A 17835-nucleotide genomic window follows, 5' to 3' on the forward strand; every position below is an offset into this window, starting at 1 on the left:
TATTCTTCCTTTATCACCTAAGACATTCTCTTTTTTTAAATGTTTATTTATTTATTTATTTATTTATTTAGAGAGAGAGAGAGAGAGAGAGAGAGAGAGAGAGAGGTAGCAGATGTAGATCCTCAGACATAAGGGAGTTAAATGATTCAACCAAAATTCCAAAGCAAGAGGTTGAGGTACATCTAAACACAGGTCTCCTTGCGCCCAGGCATGCCTGAACCTTGTAACAACATGCTGTCTTTCAGAGGTTTCCAGCTAAGTCATGCTGTTCTTTCCTCCTCTCTGCCTCTTCTTTCTCACACACACACACACATACACATACCGCATGGAGATACTTGCCAAAGAAATTGAAAGCATTTTGTCCCCAAGTGCTAAAGGAACACTTCCCTAAGGTTTAGAATTGCTGTTCATTTACTTCTGGGCCTAAAACACAATAAAGATGACTTTTACTACCATTTTATCCTCTCTCCTTCAAATGGACCACAACCTATTTATAACCCCTCAGGAGGCACTGACATATGCCTGTCCCTGGGCTGAGTGTGCATAAATGTGACTGCCCAGTGTGCTCTCTGTGGATGTCTCAAAGAAGAGCTGTGCCTACCTCTTGGAGACACCAGGTCTATTCCATTTCTTCATCCAACTCAAGAACATTTTTAAGGCCATTTTCTTCTTTAGGATCTTCTTTTCCCCTTTATTCTATGATAGCTAAGTCAAACTCTAAGGAAATATCTAGAACCAGTTGTCTGGAAAGTGCAACAGGAATTGAGGAAACCGGTTGCATTCAGACTCAGCCCATTCCCCAACTGATACCCTCAGAGGAAAGGGGTGCATTCTGCCCAAGTTTCCTTGGAGTGGAAAAAGGGAAAATCCCAAAGTCTTGCTGCCCAGATCCAGCAAGAGATCAAGGTGGGGTCAGTGCCACCTTGAGTTTCTCCAGAATAAAAGGCCAAACTTGGCAAAGAGGTTTCCCAAATAAAGCCAGACAAGGTGAAATGTGGCCACAGGACTGGTCATGCCAATTCCCAGAGGTTTCTGGGAAGGCAGACCGGCAACTAGTGCCACTTCACTACTTAAGAAAGGCAGAAAAATGTGCTTCCCAGTAAAGGCTTCACTCTTCTCGCTGGGGTTGTGCCACACAATGGTCAGGTCTAGTGGAAGAGGTGGGGGATGGGTTCAGGGAGCTAGAGGAAAAAGGCAGGACTTGCAGCCACTGGACTATCTGTGCATTTCACTGTGATGGTCAATGCAGAGAACATGAGTGGAAGTGCAGGGGCCTAGCTTCCCCTACTCAAATCACTAGGCCTTTGCAGCCACTGCCCCTCTCACTGCCTTTAGGCAAGGCTTTCCAGTCCACAGAGGCTGCCTGTCAGACTTCTTACTAGAGTCCCTGTACATGTGACAAGGACTGGGATAGAGCCCGGGGTGCCTCCTGGTCATTAACTCTTTCTTGGATGAAGTACCATCCAGAAGAGTATACTTCCATGGCATTCAAAGAGTGTTATTGTCCTTGGCACCAAAAACTACATCCTCTCATTAAACATTCAGATATATTTTTCTTTTTGCAGGAAACTACAGGTATTGCAAAGCTCCAATGGGATCCAGCCTGAGATTTTCCAGTGGTTTATAACATTTTTGTTATGGGAGGTTATGAGAGGGAGGGGATAAAGAAAAAATAATAAATTGTTCTTTTCTCAGGAATTTTATATACATACAGTTGTAATGATATGAAATCATAAAGCTTAACACTCCACAAAGGCTAACCAGTTCTCCAAGGAACTAACATCATAGTGCCACCCCAAGCCGGCACTTCTCATCTGAATTGTCCAGAACACTCCTATCTACTGTTGAGCCATGACTGAGGCCAAAAGTGCAAACTCCTTGTCCACGATGCCTAAGACTATTTGTGACAACCTGATGTTTTATGTCCACCTCTATGCCAGTCCTGATGTCACCTGCTTCCTTCCGTCCTTGTCTTGAACATGACCTCAGGTCTCTGCAGCATGGGCTCTCTGCTTTGGTGTTAGTGCCCAGAAGGTTCTCAGGAAGCCAAATTTTAAGACTTCAGTAAAATTTGTCTCCATGCACTTACCCTTCCATGCAAACACACACACACACACACACACACACACACACACACACACACACACACACCTTAGTCCACCACCTTATATCTACTCTTCTTACACTGCCATTATTCCTATCACCCAGGTTTGCCATCTTCTTCCTGTTCTTATGTTCCCCAAAGAAAGCCCACCTGCTCCTCTGTACATCCACTCAGAGCTCAAGTGGCCAACCAGCTATTCTGATGAATAATCCATGAGAACAAAGGCAGGCTGGAGGATTCAGACTCATGAATCCTACTAAAATTATGTGTCCTGAGACCTCCATTCCCACCAGCCACCTCAATTGTCCTAGGCAACCACCTCCATTCTCCCACATCAACTCTAGCTTAATTTATCTCTTTACAGAACTAGAGTCCTCTGCCCCCTTGACCTACTTAGTGCCTATCTCACTTTGGCAAACTCAGTTCTGGAAAAACTTTCCCTAGGAATGTTGATCACTGCTGGCCCCTAACTCATGCTTCCTGACCTCAACCAGGTTTCCTCTGACTTAGCAACACTTACTGATTATCTTTGGGATGTCCCATAGTATTTTCTACTGACCGTTGCCTCTTCCTGTGTCTTCAAACTCAGACTACACTACAACTGCCTTCATCTGTCTCAGGATCCAGCAATGTAGTCCCTGAGACCCATAATATCTCCTTTTTCAGCTCTCCCTCACAACTCTATGTTCTCATCCTCTGATTACTGTTAGTCTATTTCTGAAGACAGAATTGTACCTCCTTGGTTGGGGTTAAACCTCCCGTTCCTGTCCCTGACCCCACTGCCAACTGCCTTCTAGATCTGTTTCATCAACAGTCCCGCACTTCCATGTCGTCTCTCATGTGCCAACAAATCCATCTCTTCTCTTCTCCTTCACAGTCAAAACTCTAGAAAGAGTAGAAAGAGTGGTCCATTTATGCCTCCCATCACATCCACCGTGCTTCCGCACCAGGCAGTCTGACTGAACCCACTTTCAAAGTCCACTGCTGATACCCAAATCATCAAATCTAGTAGAGTTCTCTCAGTTCCCATCTTCCCTACCCACTACTCCATTTAATACGGACAGCACTGGCCTTCTTGCCCTCCATGGCTCCACAGTAGCAAGGCTCTTCTTTTACTTCCCTGACCGTTCTGGCTCTGTCTGCTCCATTTCTTCCCCTTCCTATCCTTTGAATGTAAGGACTCCATCTTCAGCCCCTTCATCATTTTCGTCTCTCTGTTCCCTCTCCCTAATAATTTCATCCATTTCCACAGTTTCAAACATCACCTCTAAATGAACTCTAAAATAAATAAATAAATAAATAAATAAATGAACTCTAATTCTGCACATATGCTGAGTATCTTCCATTTACTCCCTAAATCCACCCTCTCCCCTTTCCATATAGACAACAGCAAAGAATTCCCTTGCCCTCTGGCTTTTGTTAAGAAAAGCCCTTCTTCCCTCTCATGCCTGGACTATGACCTCATAAATGTCCCCCCACCTGCAGTCTTAGCACCCCCACTTCATCTTTTACTCTGCTCCCTGCCTGGTCTTCTGGCAGAGCAGCTCTGACCATACCACTCCTCACTCAGTGGTCCTCCGCTGCCTACCAAATGGGATGCAAGCTCTTCAGCCTGACTCTCACTTCTGCCCATATATAACATGTGCTCTAATCCAACCCAATTCACTATTCCTTTAAAATCCAATGCATATGCCTTTCAACATACCATTGACTATACAATTCTTCTTGTAGTGAATGTGCAACCCCTCTCTCTACCCCACTTGTGTTCACCCTTCAAGATCCAGCTGTCATCATCTTTGCATAGCTTTCTCTACTTATTCCATCTAACTGTATTACCCTCCTTCTTTAAACCAGTAAGGCTTTCATCTTTACCTCCCTGTAACATCAAGCATAGTCTGTCTTTTATTATAGTTCTATCTGTGAATGTGGGTGTGTATCTTGCCTCCTACTAAACTACATACTCCCTAAAGGAAGGGATAATCAAGAGACTATAATCTTGAAGGTCTCCTTGAATCCAGAGATCTTATGAGCAAATTGCCTTACAGATAACAGATGCTCATAACTTTCTGTGAACGACCAACCATCCCAATTCGGGGAAGGGAAAAAACAACTTAAAATTATTTTCATCACAATTGGCATGAGATACCCCACATTCAGGGACACTTCACAGTCAACTTATCTTAGAAAAAGGCTTCTTATCTCCTGGTCTTTCAGACAGCTGGGCATAGGTCAAAATTTTTGCCTTTTAAATAACTGAAAAACAGAGCCATAAGATCCTATCCACTGCAGACCAAATATGAGATGTGAGTCACTGCAATCCCCTCAGATGTGGAGCTTGGAGCCCCAGAATGACCTGGGCACCCAGACAGGGTAGCAGAAGCTTTTTGACCTTGGAGAAACACTGTGCAATATTTTAGCTATGGACAATGGCCAGAACACACCTATAAGCAGGACCAGGGAGGGGATGTGAAGTCAGAGCCTACAAGGGAATAATTTACTAACAGTTGGATAAAATTAAGTGTATTGGTCTTCGAAGTGACCTGCATCTCTGTCTTAGCATACTGAGCTCTGCTAATCTAAGACACACATACACACACACGCACGCACATGCGCACATTTATGACCAGGCTGAACCCACCAATCAAGATGCACAGGCTCATGGAAGTATGTGAAGTTGAGCAGGCATGAGGCTTTAAGATCTGTGCCTACATCAGAACATAGTGCCCTAACAGATAATACAGCCAGGCTACAAAAAGAGCACAAAACCAAGAATAAGGAGAAGTATATTCTAGTCTATCCTGTTACCAAAAAGCTATCCAACTTTAATAGGGTTCGTGTAAGGAATAAATGAAATAACATATATGCGACCCCCAAAGATAAACATAAGATAAGTCTAACATAAAATAGTCACTCAAAAAAAATAAACCTGACTAGTTTTTTTTCCTTCCCTAACCAGGCAAGTTGTTCCAATTCTCTAAGCCCAGCTTTCTTTATCTGATAAACTAGGAATAATAACACTTGTCCCACTACTTCAATGGATTTTTTTTTTTAATAACAGCTAAAATAGTAGACATGAAAAGGACTAAAGAGGTATTTTAGGTCAATCAAAATGTAAGATAATATTACTACTTTTAGGTAAGACAATTACCAAAAAAAGCCATCCCAAGATTGGAAAGAAGCTTCCTGATCTTTAACTGGGCCATTAATCACCAGCATGGACCTATCAAGTTTAAAAATTTTCCCTCTGCTATCCACTCCCTTCTCTCCCTCTCTTCCTGACTCTTTTCCCTGTTTCTTTTCCATCACACTTTTTTCCTCCCTTGCCTAGACTTCAGATGGTGTGAGGAGTAGACAAGAGATCTGGGACACGGCTTCCCCCCAAGCATCTCCAAAGCTGGGAAAGAGAGACCCTATCAACCCAGCCACACTGCCCTTCCAACAGTACAGAGGAACAGCAGCCACCTCAATCCTCATGATTGTCAGACTGGATACAGCTCTCTACAGACATGGGTGCCCCTGGATTACACAGATGGGCAGACAGAGAGACACAGACAGACAGACAGACAGACAGACTAAATAGCTTTGTCTTGCCAAACACCCATTTCCTGTCCAGTTACAAATCCCAGTCAGCATGGAGGTAAACGCTGAACTGGATCTAGTGACGTTCATTATTTCTTGGAATGGAGGCAGCATCAGTCACTCCTCATCAAGACAGCTGTTAGATTGTTAAATTTCTGATATAGGCACTGGGACCCCAGAGAAAATACTACATTCTCATTACTGACACAGTGGAACTTCCTAATACTATATTTTTCCTCTGCAGGATTCAAACTTGGGGAGTCACACAAGGAAATGGGCTCTTCTAACTAAAAAGTCATAATTCAGAACCAGAAATTTCACTCCTGGTATATATCCAAGAGAATTAACAACGAAGACTCAAACAGACACTTGTATCCCAATGTTCATTGCAGCATTATTCACAATAGCCAGAGTGTATTCACAACCTAAGTGTCCATCAACTGATGAATGGATAAACAAAATACGATATATACTTACAATGGGATATTATTCAGCCTTGAAAAGGAATGGAGTTCTGACACCTGCTACAACATGGACTAAATCTTGAAAACACCATCAGTGAAATAAGCCAGACACAAAAGGCCAAACATTGTATGATTCTTCTTATATGAAATATCTACAACAGGCAAATTCATAGAGACAGAAAGTAAATCACAAGTCACCAGAGGCTGGGGAGAGGGTGGAGTGGGGAGTTACTGCTTAGTGGTAACAGAGTTTCTGTTTGGAACGAAGAAAAAGTTTTGGAAATAGACAGTGGTATAGTTGTACAACACTGTAAATTAATGCCACTGAATTTTAATATTTAAGATGGTTAAAATGGCAAATTTTTGTTACATAAATTTTACCACAATAAAAAAAATTTAAAGGTCAGCATTCACATCTCCTTCAACTATCAATAGATGTGACTTGTACACTTAGCTTTACTGAGCCAGTTAAAAGAAATAAATCTTAAAACCATTCTTTCCATAAGTGAAAGAAAGTGCTTAATTTCAGCTGTAAATGATACGCAAGTCTCTAAATAATCTCATATGCTTCCTTTTAACTGAATCATTTATCATACAGATTGTCACGACATACCTAGATCTGAAATGCATGAGATGTGCTGCCAACAGCTAGACTACACAGAGGAGCTCCAATTGTAGAATTATTATTGCTGATAATAATGCATGAAAATCCATACAGGCAGATAGTAAACTCATAGTTTCCAGGGGCTGAAGGGAGGAGGAAAAGGAGAATGATTGCCAGTGGGGGGCATCTCTTTTTGGGGTGAGGAAATGTGCAGGAATTAGACAGTGGTGATGGTTGCACAACTCTGTAAAACAACTAAAAACCACTAAGTTGTATATTTTAAAGGGTGAATTTTATGGCATCTGAATTATATCTCCACAAAGGTGTTATTTAAAAATAAATAGTTCATTCATTCATTCATTCATTCATGAAGTCTCGAAAGCTCAGCTGCAAGGACGGTCCCCTGAACTTGTCAGAATCTTGTTTGAGGATGGAGACTGTCCATTTTCCAGGAGGGAATTGCTGAGAAGACATTCCAAGAATGGGTGGTGAAGTAAAGCCATGCCAAGAAGTGGTCATCTCAAAGCCAAGACTTACTAGTCTAGATCTACCATTAAGATCTACAGAGGGATCTGAAAAACCAAAGAGGGCCCAGTCAGAAACCATGGGCATAAATGAATAGCCAGAAAATGGGACCCTGAGGAGGGGCATGCAGAGTGACCACATAGCAGCCACCAAAGAAGAACAAGTGTTGGAGTGTCTGGGTGGCTCAGTCTGTTAGGTGTCCAACTCTTGACTTCAGCTCAAGTCATGATCTCGCAGTTCATGGGATTGAGCCCCACGTTGGGCTCTGTGCTGGCAGTGTGGAGCCTGATTGGGATCCTCTTTCTCAGCCCCTCTCCACTCACTCGCGCACATGTATATGTGTGTGTATGTACACACACTCTCTCTTTTCTCTCTCTCAAAATAAATAAATAAATAAATAAATACTAAAAAAAAAAAAGAAAGAAAGAAAGAAAGAAAGAAAGAAAGAACAAGTGTTCAATTGTTTATCTACTACACATGACCAGGAGAAGCTGGAGTTTCCACAGAGCAAATCCAAGCACAGTTCCATAAGGCTAGCCCAAGGTAGTTTTTTCCAAAATGGATGGATAGTGAGTTCTTCTTTCTCCTCTTCCCCACATAGAGAAATAATAGAAACAACAAATGCTTTGAAAGTCTAACAGACCTGAATTTAATTCTAACACCCCAATACTGTCTGGGTGATGCTGGCGACAATACACAAGATCTTTGGTCCTCAGTTTCCTCATCTGAAAAATATTAGCACCTGCCGCAAAGGACTGACATAAGGACAAAATTATAGTAAGCGCATGAAGCCCAAAGAACACTGCTGGAGACATACTAGGCATTCAATAAGTGGTAGTTATCACTCCTGCCCCATTCTAAAAATATAAAAAGGAAGAAGTTATACTTCAATATAACTTATTTTTTTTTAATAAAAATGAAAGCATGAAAGACTCTACAGACTGACCCGAGGCTGGGAGAGGGGGCCTAGTGAGGGGAGCAAGGTACAAACTTAAATGTGAATTTTCCAGCACCCTTTTTAATGATGAGATTTTTTTGCTTTAGGAAACTAAAGGCTAATCTCTCACTTAAGATGGAAAATTAAAGCCTTTTCCTATTGTGGTAAGTGTCTCAGTGCTGCATGGAACTATTCCCTCTCTTTATCTACAAACCTCTAGCACTTTTACTATTCATGAAAAATAGGGGTTTGTTTTTTTTTTTTCTAAAGCAAGTTTTACATCTGAAGCAAAGTTTTATTTTTCAGGCAGTCTGTCCTTCTATACTAAGGAGCTGTGTTTAGGTTTCGGCAATTCATGTCAGAAAGCAAGTGGATGTTCGTTTGCCCAGCTGGTGTCCTTCCTGCTCAGTGGCCCTATTTTCAGATATTTGTACCACCAAAGGACTTCTGACCAGTTTGGCTTTGGACCTTAGGCTGAAGGCAGAGAGCCTCACGCTGTGGGTGGGAGAGGACGGCAGCGTGTCAGGTGGACAGCTGCTGGGTGGGCATAAGGAAACCCTGCATCCCTGGGTCCTGACACTCTGGTTGGAAACAGCAGTTCAGACGGTCCCACAGTCCTGGGATTCTACTGGCCTCACACTGGTCAACAGATGTCAAGAAAACCAAAATACCAAGCCTATCATGACCAATTTTTCACTTCTTTGCTTATTCTGGTATCAGCCAGACCACCTCGGTCTCTTGCTTTTTGTTTTCCATTTCCATCTTTGAAATTTTGAATAATGTCAGTCATCCAATAACACCTACAAAGTAGTTTGAAACACTTTGAAAGTTGTTTCATGGCACTGCTTTTTCAAACCCTAGTGGTCTGCTTTCTGATAAGAATAATTGATACCTGCATGGTGATTTACACTCATTCTCCCATACGGAGCTTCACAGCTGCCCTGTAAAGTTGACTGGCTAAGGATTCTTATCTCCATTTTATAGATGAAAAATGTAAGGCTTCATTCCTCAGAACTCTCAAAAAAAGATCAAGTCAAAGAATGTGACCCCAGTCATTTTTCTAGCCATAGTCTTATTTTATTTTTTACTTTTGCTAACTAACATCTTTGAAAGTTTTTTAGCCCAACATGGATTATTTTCGAAGGAAAAAACAATATAAATGACTGAACATGACACAATGGTTACAAAGTAAATAGAGCTTAATTGAGTAATCAAGTCAACATTTCTGCCCACAGGCTATATGGGGAAGAACATTCATTTACTGTCTGGGTTTTGGCTTGGTTCTCTAAAGGACAGGAGACAAGATTATTTTATTTTCTTTTTAGCTAGGTTCAAGCGGGCAATACCAAGTGTAGCCAAGTGTGTTAAAAGAAACCCCCCTCGGCAGACTGGCAGTGTGAATATTTCATGAAATTATCACAACACTATGTTCTGAAATGGTGGTTTCCCCCAGGGATCTCAAAGGCCACATCTCTAAGGGTGAGTCTAGCTCATGCCCCTGTCTTAAAGCTAGAGATCAAGTCAGCCTAAAAGGCCTTCCAGTTTTCAATTTATAAGAGAATCAAACAAGTCAGCCAACAAACGCTTCAAGGATGATGGGAATGTCAGAGGCAGGTCCTAGATGAATTCCTTTCCATGTGCTGATTTAAACCAGGGCTCCTTATTTAAACGTCTCCTGGGCAGAGCCCTGTCCTAGAAGACCAGCCCTGACAAAGAAGCAAGGAGAAGCCTTTGTTCTTCCAACTCAGGTAGAGTCCACAGCAGCCGGTCCTCTGGCCAGCCTGCAACTTAAATGTCCCCACGGTTTCTACCCTGCAGTGATGTGACTCCATGCACTGGCCAACAGCAAAGCCAGTCCACGAAGAACTGCCAACAGTTCGCCAAGGGAAGTCCTACAGAACAGCTAGCCTCTCATCACCCCACTCCCTCACAGGGGCTGAAATGAGCCTAGAGCGGGACAGAAAAGAAGTACACAAATAAAAACAGCTTGGAGCTATATCTGTTTGCAGACAGAACAGTGATCTGAATTTTGTTGGAGGTCCTTGTGGACATGTATGAACTTTTACTCTGCAGCCTGAGAAATTATTTTTAAACCTTTCCAATGATAGCTACCCCCACCCCACTCCAACTCTGTTTCCAAATCTAACATCTCAGAAGTGATTTTAAGTCAGTACAAAGGTGGGATTGGACAGAGGTAGAATAGAGAGAGGTTGAAAGGTTGATTAAGCAAAATTTTACCAGAAATACTAAGCAATACTTTCTTATCAGGTTTAACATATACCAAGTGTGGTCAAGAGAAAGCAGGAGGAAAAAGAGCCTGAAGACCTTGTTTTCTGTCACATCCCTGCCTGAATGACTGACTCTTTAGGAGCCTTTGTTTTCGTAACTAGAAACAGAGTTTGTCCTAAGGTTCCTTAAAATGCTTTGATCCTAGAAAGTAAATTCCCAGAGACATTACATTTATTCTACGTCTGTTTGACAAACCCTTCAAAGCTCATGAATCTAGAACCACCCCCTCCCCACCCTCTCTCTGTGTCTCTCTCACATACATACACACACACACACACACACACACACACACACGCACAGTGCAGCAAGAAGATGTTTTTAAGTGAACATGTTATGGACAGCAATGGTCTGGTGAGGTTTTGGGAAGGGGAGGAATTTTTGGCTTCTTGCCAGTTAATCCACCCTTTCCTCATTCTCTGGCTCTGAGCCAGATTTACTATTCCCTTCATTCACTTGGTCTCTGGGGAAGGGCCTATTTTCAACCTCTGATTCCCCAGCTCCAGGCCCAAACTGCTTTCCTTATGTCCCTTAAATCCCCACTTGATTTAATTCAGTTCCACAAGTTGTAACTGTGTTCCCCAAACTACCCCCCCACCCTGGACACATCCCGGTCATCTGGGCCTCTTCCTGCGTCCTTCTCCCAACAGCTGGCTTCCTGAAGCTCCCAGCCATTTCACAACTCTGCTCCTCTACAAGGCCCTCCTGGGCCCCCACCCACACAGGGCACAGACTACAACTGCAGCATGGCTCTCAGGGTCCCAAGCCTCCTAGGAACCCGAGACTCCGCTCCAGTTGCCTTCTTGCCACGAGCACCTGCCTCCAAGTGCTCCTACACCATGGAGGGAAAGAAGCAAGGTCTGTGGCAATGTTCTAGGTGTGCACCTCCTAGGGTCAGTAAAGCCTCATCTTGAATACAGAAGCACTCCATCTGGGAATTAAAATACATCGAAGACCTTTCCTGTAGTACCTGGGCTATTGGTTCAAACCATCACATTCGCTTCTTCAGCCCTCCATGCTGCTTTTCTGACCCGGGTTCAGTTAAAGTCTATGGACCTGGCTTTAGAACAGGACTGGCTTTAGTGCTGGCTTTAGAACAGCACTGAAAATCATTCCATTTTCCCAGAGGGATCCTGTCACTTTTACTTGTTTTATACAGTATCTAACCTTGAGGTACATGTAAACAGGTGTTTACTAAATTATTTTAATAATGACAGCCATGGCATGGAGTGTTGTTTCATTATCAGAATGTTTAGCACTCATGTTGCTAAATATTCAGCACCTGATATTTTGCAAAACAATTCCCCATGCCTTTTTTTTTTTTTTAAATCAGTCTTCTGCTCTCCTCCACAGTGCCCAGCATTAACTGAGGCAACAGTGAGGATGGGATCTAAAAACAGACTAAATTAGTGCGATCATTTGCTAATTGGCTTTGCTCTTAAGTCTTCAGGTGTTTCCCAAACAATCTATCAGTTTTCTTTAGTCCATACTGGAAAATAAAATTGTCTCTTACTTTTGAATGCGGAGCACTGATTTTGGAGTCCCAGCAAGGAAAAGTGGGGATGACGCCAGCTGACCTGTTACTACCATGTAACAAATAGATGCCTCACCAGGCAGGAAGAATTACTGAAAAGGAAGAAAACGCTATGGTCCACTCATTCGCCCCTTCTTAACCTGATAGCAAGAGGTTCTCAGACCTCACAGAATTTGCCACAACTAAGAAGGCCAACTGAAGGGATAGAAAAGAAACAACCAGGAGTTGGAAAACATCACTGAAAATTAGAACAAATCTCAGTTACTGACTAACCTGGGTCTCGGGAGCTTTTCTGCCATTACCCAGCATGAGCCCAGCCAGACTCATAAACAGAAATCAGCTGTGAAGTGTACCCAGTTGTTTTGTGTTTTTTTTTCCCCTAATAAAGTTAGGAAAACGCCTTCTTGCCTTTGAGCTGACAAGCTCTGTAACCCTATAGGTTAGGGTTTCCAAATCCCAAATTTCTGGTCACCTCATATTCCACTGGGCTTGGGAAGTCCTGGCCCCTCTGGTTACTAAAACATCTATGGTAAATCAGGGAGAAAATTAATATACAGCCATAACAAGTTCAGCTAATCACCCAAAAGGCTCCCTCAAGGCTGAGTAGGATGCTGTTTTAGAGGTAAACAGAAGTCTGAGGTAAGAGTGTGCAAAAGTGGGAGAAATCCAAAGCGGGTTTTCTTTACCAGAGGGTGGCAAGGTCACTGAGGGCCTCAGTCACACTGGGGGGTCCTCTGGTGTGTGTGCTGGCACGGGAACACACACTGGTCTTTGGGGTTCTCTGCACTGGGGCAGGTATAGGCATAAGCAAAGAGTCACAGCACACAGGAAATTCTCTCCAAACTCTCCCAATATCTTTCCTCACCAAACCCAGGGAGACTGCCCCTTTCCTGACTCCTAAGCCCTGGAGTGCCACCTACTGGGAGAGGCAGAAAGCACATCCACTTTAGGTCTTCTAGGTCTGCATTCATTCGTTCTCACCAGCATGCATTCATTCATGTATCAAGGGCCTGAATGAGCGGGGACCTGTGCCAGAAGTAAGGATACAAAGATCAGCAGGGCCTCAAAATCCCCATTCGGTATGCTTCAGTGTTAAGTCCAAAGTCTTATATACATAGATGAACCCACCTAGGACAATGTTCACTCAAAGAAAAAAATGCAGGAAGAGTTCAAGTCATCACCAAGACTCTGAGAGGCAGCTGCAGGGGCTAACAGCTCACCGTTTCATCTGCAAAGTACTATACCTGTAACATCTACTTGTAGAGAACAATTCTCCACTTAACATTTCTACCATATGAGGTAGAAATGTCCAAACAGTCTTAGGGGGCTGCATTACCAATATTCCTCTCCACAACTCACTGGGTCCCCAAAGTGCATTAAACTCTTGTGTAATCTGAAATCTTTTCCTTATTCAGTGTGTGTGTGCGCGCGCGCGCACGTGTGCATTTAAATACTCTTAGCATGTGCTCTATGGAAATAATGAATAATTGGTTCTTGTAATATAGTTTATTATGTAGTATTCTGATACACTGTAAAGTATCAGAGCAATACTAGGAATGATATTTTGAGCCTCAATAGCCCCTTTTCTCCAGTTTCCTCCATGCAGTACCCAGAGAAAGAGAAGCTAATGTCATGCTTTCTATAACCCACACAAGCTAAGGTGCAAGCAACATTGTCTATGACCATTTGTAAAGAGAGTTAACTGTGATCATTATTATTATTACTTTATTATGATGATTACTATTCTGCCGTATTGCTAAGTAGTTAAAAGAAAAGCACAGTATGTCTTCCCTCCCAGAACACATGTTTCTCCCCTCTGCCTTGTCTCCAGCAGATAAGGGACATTCTGATGTTTTATTTGCTAACTGGTTGACTATTAAGAAACTCATTTGCTAGCTGGAGCCTGCAATGGAAAATCAGCCCAGAAAAGTGGGAGGTTGGTGTGGGACCGAGTAGATAGGGCACCAGAGGTGAGGCAAGGCCCACATGAGCCACTCCCAGCCTGAAGCCCAGGGTCAAAAGCCAGTCCTTCAGTGAACCTTCAGGCTATCCCAATGCACTGGCCACTGGTCTCCATATCCCAACTCTCAATGCACACGCACGCGCGCGCACACACACACACACACACACACAGCACTGAAAAGCTGGGGAGAAAGGGCCAGTGCATCCAGTGCCTTCAACTCTGTCAGGAAGAGAAGAATGTAAAGCCCCACCACTGGCAACTTTTTCGGTTCTCCACTCTTTGGTTCGTCACCATCACTGATCTGAGGTAATTGTTTGGCTTCTCTACTCTCTTTCCTGAAACTCTAACCCCCAATTATGTTTCATCACCCCTTTGGTTATTAAACCACAGCAACCCCTTCCTTGTAGATATTCGTGCTTTTCCAGGTCTGCCCTTCCCTACCTCCATCACCCTCCATCTCGCCTCCCTGCAAAAAAACCCTGGGCAATGCCAAAGACCAGGGAAAGGGGGATGGGAAATGGAGGGGAGACAGGGATCCTGGTGCTCTTTCACCTGAGAACCGCATCCAGGAATGGAGGCAAAATTGCTCCTGTGAATTATATAATCACTGCAGCTTCAAGGGAGAGAACTGGAATTCAGGTTGCCATAGTGTTTGTTGGCATGTTGCTGGAAAGGCAGAGCTCCCGGCCACGGCTCACTTGCTCCTGTCCCTCCATCTTTCTCATAAACCTTTCCAGGGTCAGTGCTCCTACTTTTAATGTCTGCTCCCTGCATATGGGGTGGGAGGAAGGATGCCAGGGAACAAAGGGGCAAAAGAAAGGAAAGGGGCCAAGAGGGGTTTATCCTGCACTAAGAGGGGACCTGGTAAACTAATATTATCGTTATGCGAATAATAATTCTTACCACAGTATACTGCCATCATTAGTGATAGTAAGGACAATACTATTGAGCTCTCCTCTTCAAGGCTGCTCACCGAGTTGAGAGCCTGGAGGGGAGACATCCATCCCCACACTTCACAAATATCACCCTTTCCTTTGTGTTTCTCACCCTCTCCCTCCTAATGCATCCACTGCTCCATCTGCTAGAAAGGGGACAGGAGAACAGGTGAGGGATAGGGTCATGGCATCGAGAAATCCAGGGACAGAAGCTGTCCTAATGACAAAGCCCTGGCTCACCCTAGAACCCATGGCCCTTGACAAAATTCTTTCTACCAAGAAGTCAAAATCATCACGCTGCCACCCCAGCTGGAAAGCAAAGGGACAGCTGACCCTCAAATCGGTTTCAGGATGGACAGAGACCAGCCAGGTGGCTCTAAAGGACAGGGGCTCTGTCCCCAAATGGTGGAGATGGGGGCAGGAGGAGGCTGGAATAAAGAGACATGGAGACAACCGCTCCCGCCACACACACCAGGCTGGGGTCCTCAGAGAATCACTTAAAGTATACCCCAGGAAGTAACAGGACTAACAGCGACAGGTATTCAGGAGGAAGAAATTGAAAGGAAGATTGTAAACAGGGAGGCTTGGGAAACTGGGAGAGAAAAAGGAAAGACTACACCCAAAAGAGACAGAGAAAGCCATAGAGACAAGACAGAGATGAAGCTGGAGGCTGCCACACTCCAGCAAGACCAACCCTCCACACTCCATCATAACCTTAACCGCTGAGCAATGCCAAAACATAATAACTTGTTAATATGGGGATGGGGGTGAGGGAGAAAGTTTCCAAGAAGTGGGGAGTTACCTGAAAGCCTTTCCCCCTCACTGGGGGGAGCTGGTGACACTTGATGCCAAGGATGGAGATGCTGGCAAACACTGGGCAATAGTGTGCAGCCGCGTGAGCTTGGCACACCCTTTCATTATTTCCTTAAAACATGAAAAAGCAAAGCCCACACACCGCCCGAATTCTAACTGCTTACATCCTCAGGTGCTAGCCCACATGTGGGTGCGAATAAGAACACACGGGGCGTGGGTGCACTCGGGGTCAATGGCAGTAGAGAGGTGGGTGGGTGTAGGTGAGCCGGGGGGAGAGAGGGAGAGAGGAAGAGAGGAGAAAGGGAGCCGGGCGAGAGGAAGGGAGACAGGAACGAGGGAGACGGGAAAGAGGGAGAGAGGCGCCGAGTCTCACATCTGCATCCCGGGCCCCCACCCGCCACCTGGAGCGCGCTGCCGGGGGGAAGGGGCGCCCGGCTGCGAGCGGGATGCCCGGCGGCGGCCGGGGGCGCGAGGCCGACCTGGGGCGGGGTGCGCGCGCGCGCTCCCAGCCGCGCCCGGAGCAAGGCGAGGGACCCTGGCCCGGGGGGCTCGGCGGCGCCCCCTCCCCCCACCCGGCGCCGCCGGCCGGGCAGTTGGGCTTCCCAGGCAAACGCGAGAAAGCGAGGCAGAGCAGACACTTGGGGAACTTTTCCCCCTCGCCTGGAATTTCATAGGAAACACATGCTCTGGAGAAGCCGGGCACGGGGAGGGGGAGGGGCAGGAATTTTCCGCTCCGGCTCGCGGGCGGCTCCGGCCCGGGTCCCGCCGGGCTCCCGGCCGCTCGGGCGAGGCGGAGGCGCCCCGCTGCCCGGCGCCCTTCGCGGACGCAGCCCGGGGCAACTCCGCAGGGACCGGCCCAGGGGCCGCGGGGAGCGCGCGGGGGAGAGCGGGAGAGGGGTGGAGAGGGCGGGGAGACCGGGCGGGAGACCGGGCTGGAGCCCCGGCGAGGCGGCGGGGTCCAGCCTTACCTTGGTGGTTTTCCTCTGGAATGTACATCCTCGTGTTCTCATTGACCATTGACCAAAAATTGTTTTAAAAGGAGAAGAAGCCACAAAGAGGAAGAAATGGCCAAACACCCCCAAGCGGGTCTGGATTAATCCCTCCTCCGAGGTCGGCGGCTTTCGTGCAAATTCAAGGAAGCCGTGGATCTGCAGTATTTTCTTCTTCCCTTCTGAGGATTACCTGATTCCCATTATTGCATCAAACACCAAAAACTGCTCCTTTCCACTACTGCCTCCTTTTGTGAAATTGTAATGCATCCTCAGTACATCCGGGCCCCTTCCAAGAATTTAGCACCGCACCTCTGGCGGCTACACCGTTCGAAAAAATAAATCGAGAGAGGCAGAGCGAGAAGAGGTGGAAAGGAGGGGAGTGGGGGAGCAGCGGACCCCTGGACGCGGGGAGAGGGGTCCGCCCGGGCCAGCAGGGGGCCGAACCGTCTCTGCCCGCTCGTGGCGAGTCCTCCTCGAGGCCCCTGTCGGCTTTTTTCTGTCAAAAAGAACCAGCAACTCCTGAGGGCTAGCAGGCAGGAAGAGGCGCCGCCGCCGCTCCGGGCCGCGCCGCGCCGAGCGCCGTTCTGGCAGGGAGCTGTTTCTGCAGAGGCAGGGAGAGGGAGACACCGGGCGCGCGAGAGAGCGCCGCGCTCACTGCCGCCCAGCCCAGCCCCGCCGCGCCCGCGCCCTCCCCTGCCCGCGCCCGCCCGCCCGCCCGGCGCGCTGGAGGCAGACGCGCTGAACGCTTCCAGATGTGGCGGCGGCGGCGGCGCGCGGGGAGCCGGGCGCACGGCTCAGGGCGCACCGCGCGGACTTGAGCCCGAAGTTGAGCACCCGCTCGGGCCCTCGGCCGCGCCGCGCGAGCCAGCCTGCTGCCCACATGACGTCAAGGGGAGCGAGGCGAGGCGGCGGGCCCGGCGAGGGGCGGGGGTGAGGGGCCGCGCGGGGCGCCCCCGGGGAGGGCGGGAGGGGGGGCGGGCGGGCCGGGGCGCGGACACACCCCCTCGCGCCCCGCCGCCGGCGCCGCGTCCCCCACCCCCACCCCGCCCGCCTCCAGCCCCCCGCCCTCGTTATCCTCGGCGGCACCGGCGTGTCCCTG

The 17835-nt window shown here is 46.6% G+C and overlaps 1 protein-coding gene across 1 annotated transcript in view; it reads right to left on the minus strand.

The window, feature by feature from the left end:
- Positions 1-17380, minus strand: part of CACNA1C (calcium voltage-gated channel subunit alpha1 C) — a 664490-nt gene extending 647110 nt beyond the window's left edge. Inside the window, exon 1 of the mRNA XM_081796086.1 lies at positions 16713-17380. Coding sequence (XP_081652212.1) covers positions 16713-16761 — 49 coding nt within the window. The 5' untranslated portion in view covers positions 16762-17380. The remainder of the gene's footprint in view (positions 1-16712) is intronic.
- Positions 17381-17835: the final 455 nt, after the last annotated feature.

Source organism: Panthera onca, chromosome B4 (assembly GCF_046562875.1).
Source record: "Panthera onca isolate mPanOnc1 chromosome B4, mPanOnc1 haplotype 2, whole genome shotgun sequence".
Classification (NCBI taxonomy): domain Eukaryota; kingdom Metazoa; phylum Chordata; class Mammalia; order Carnivora; family Felidae; genus Panthera; species Panthera onca.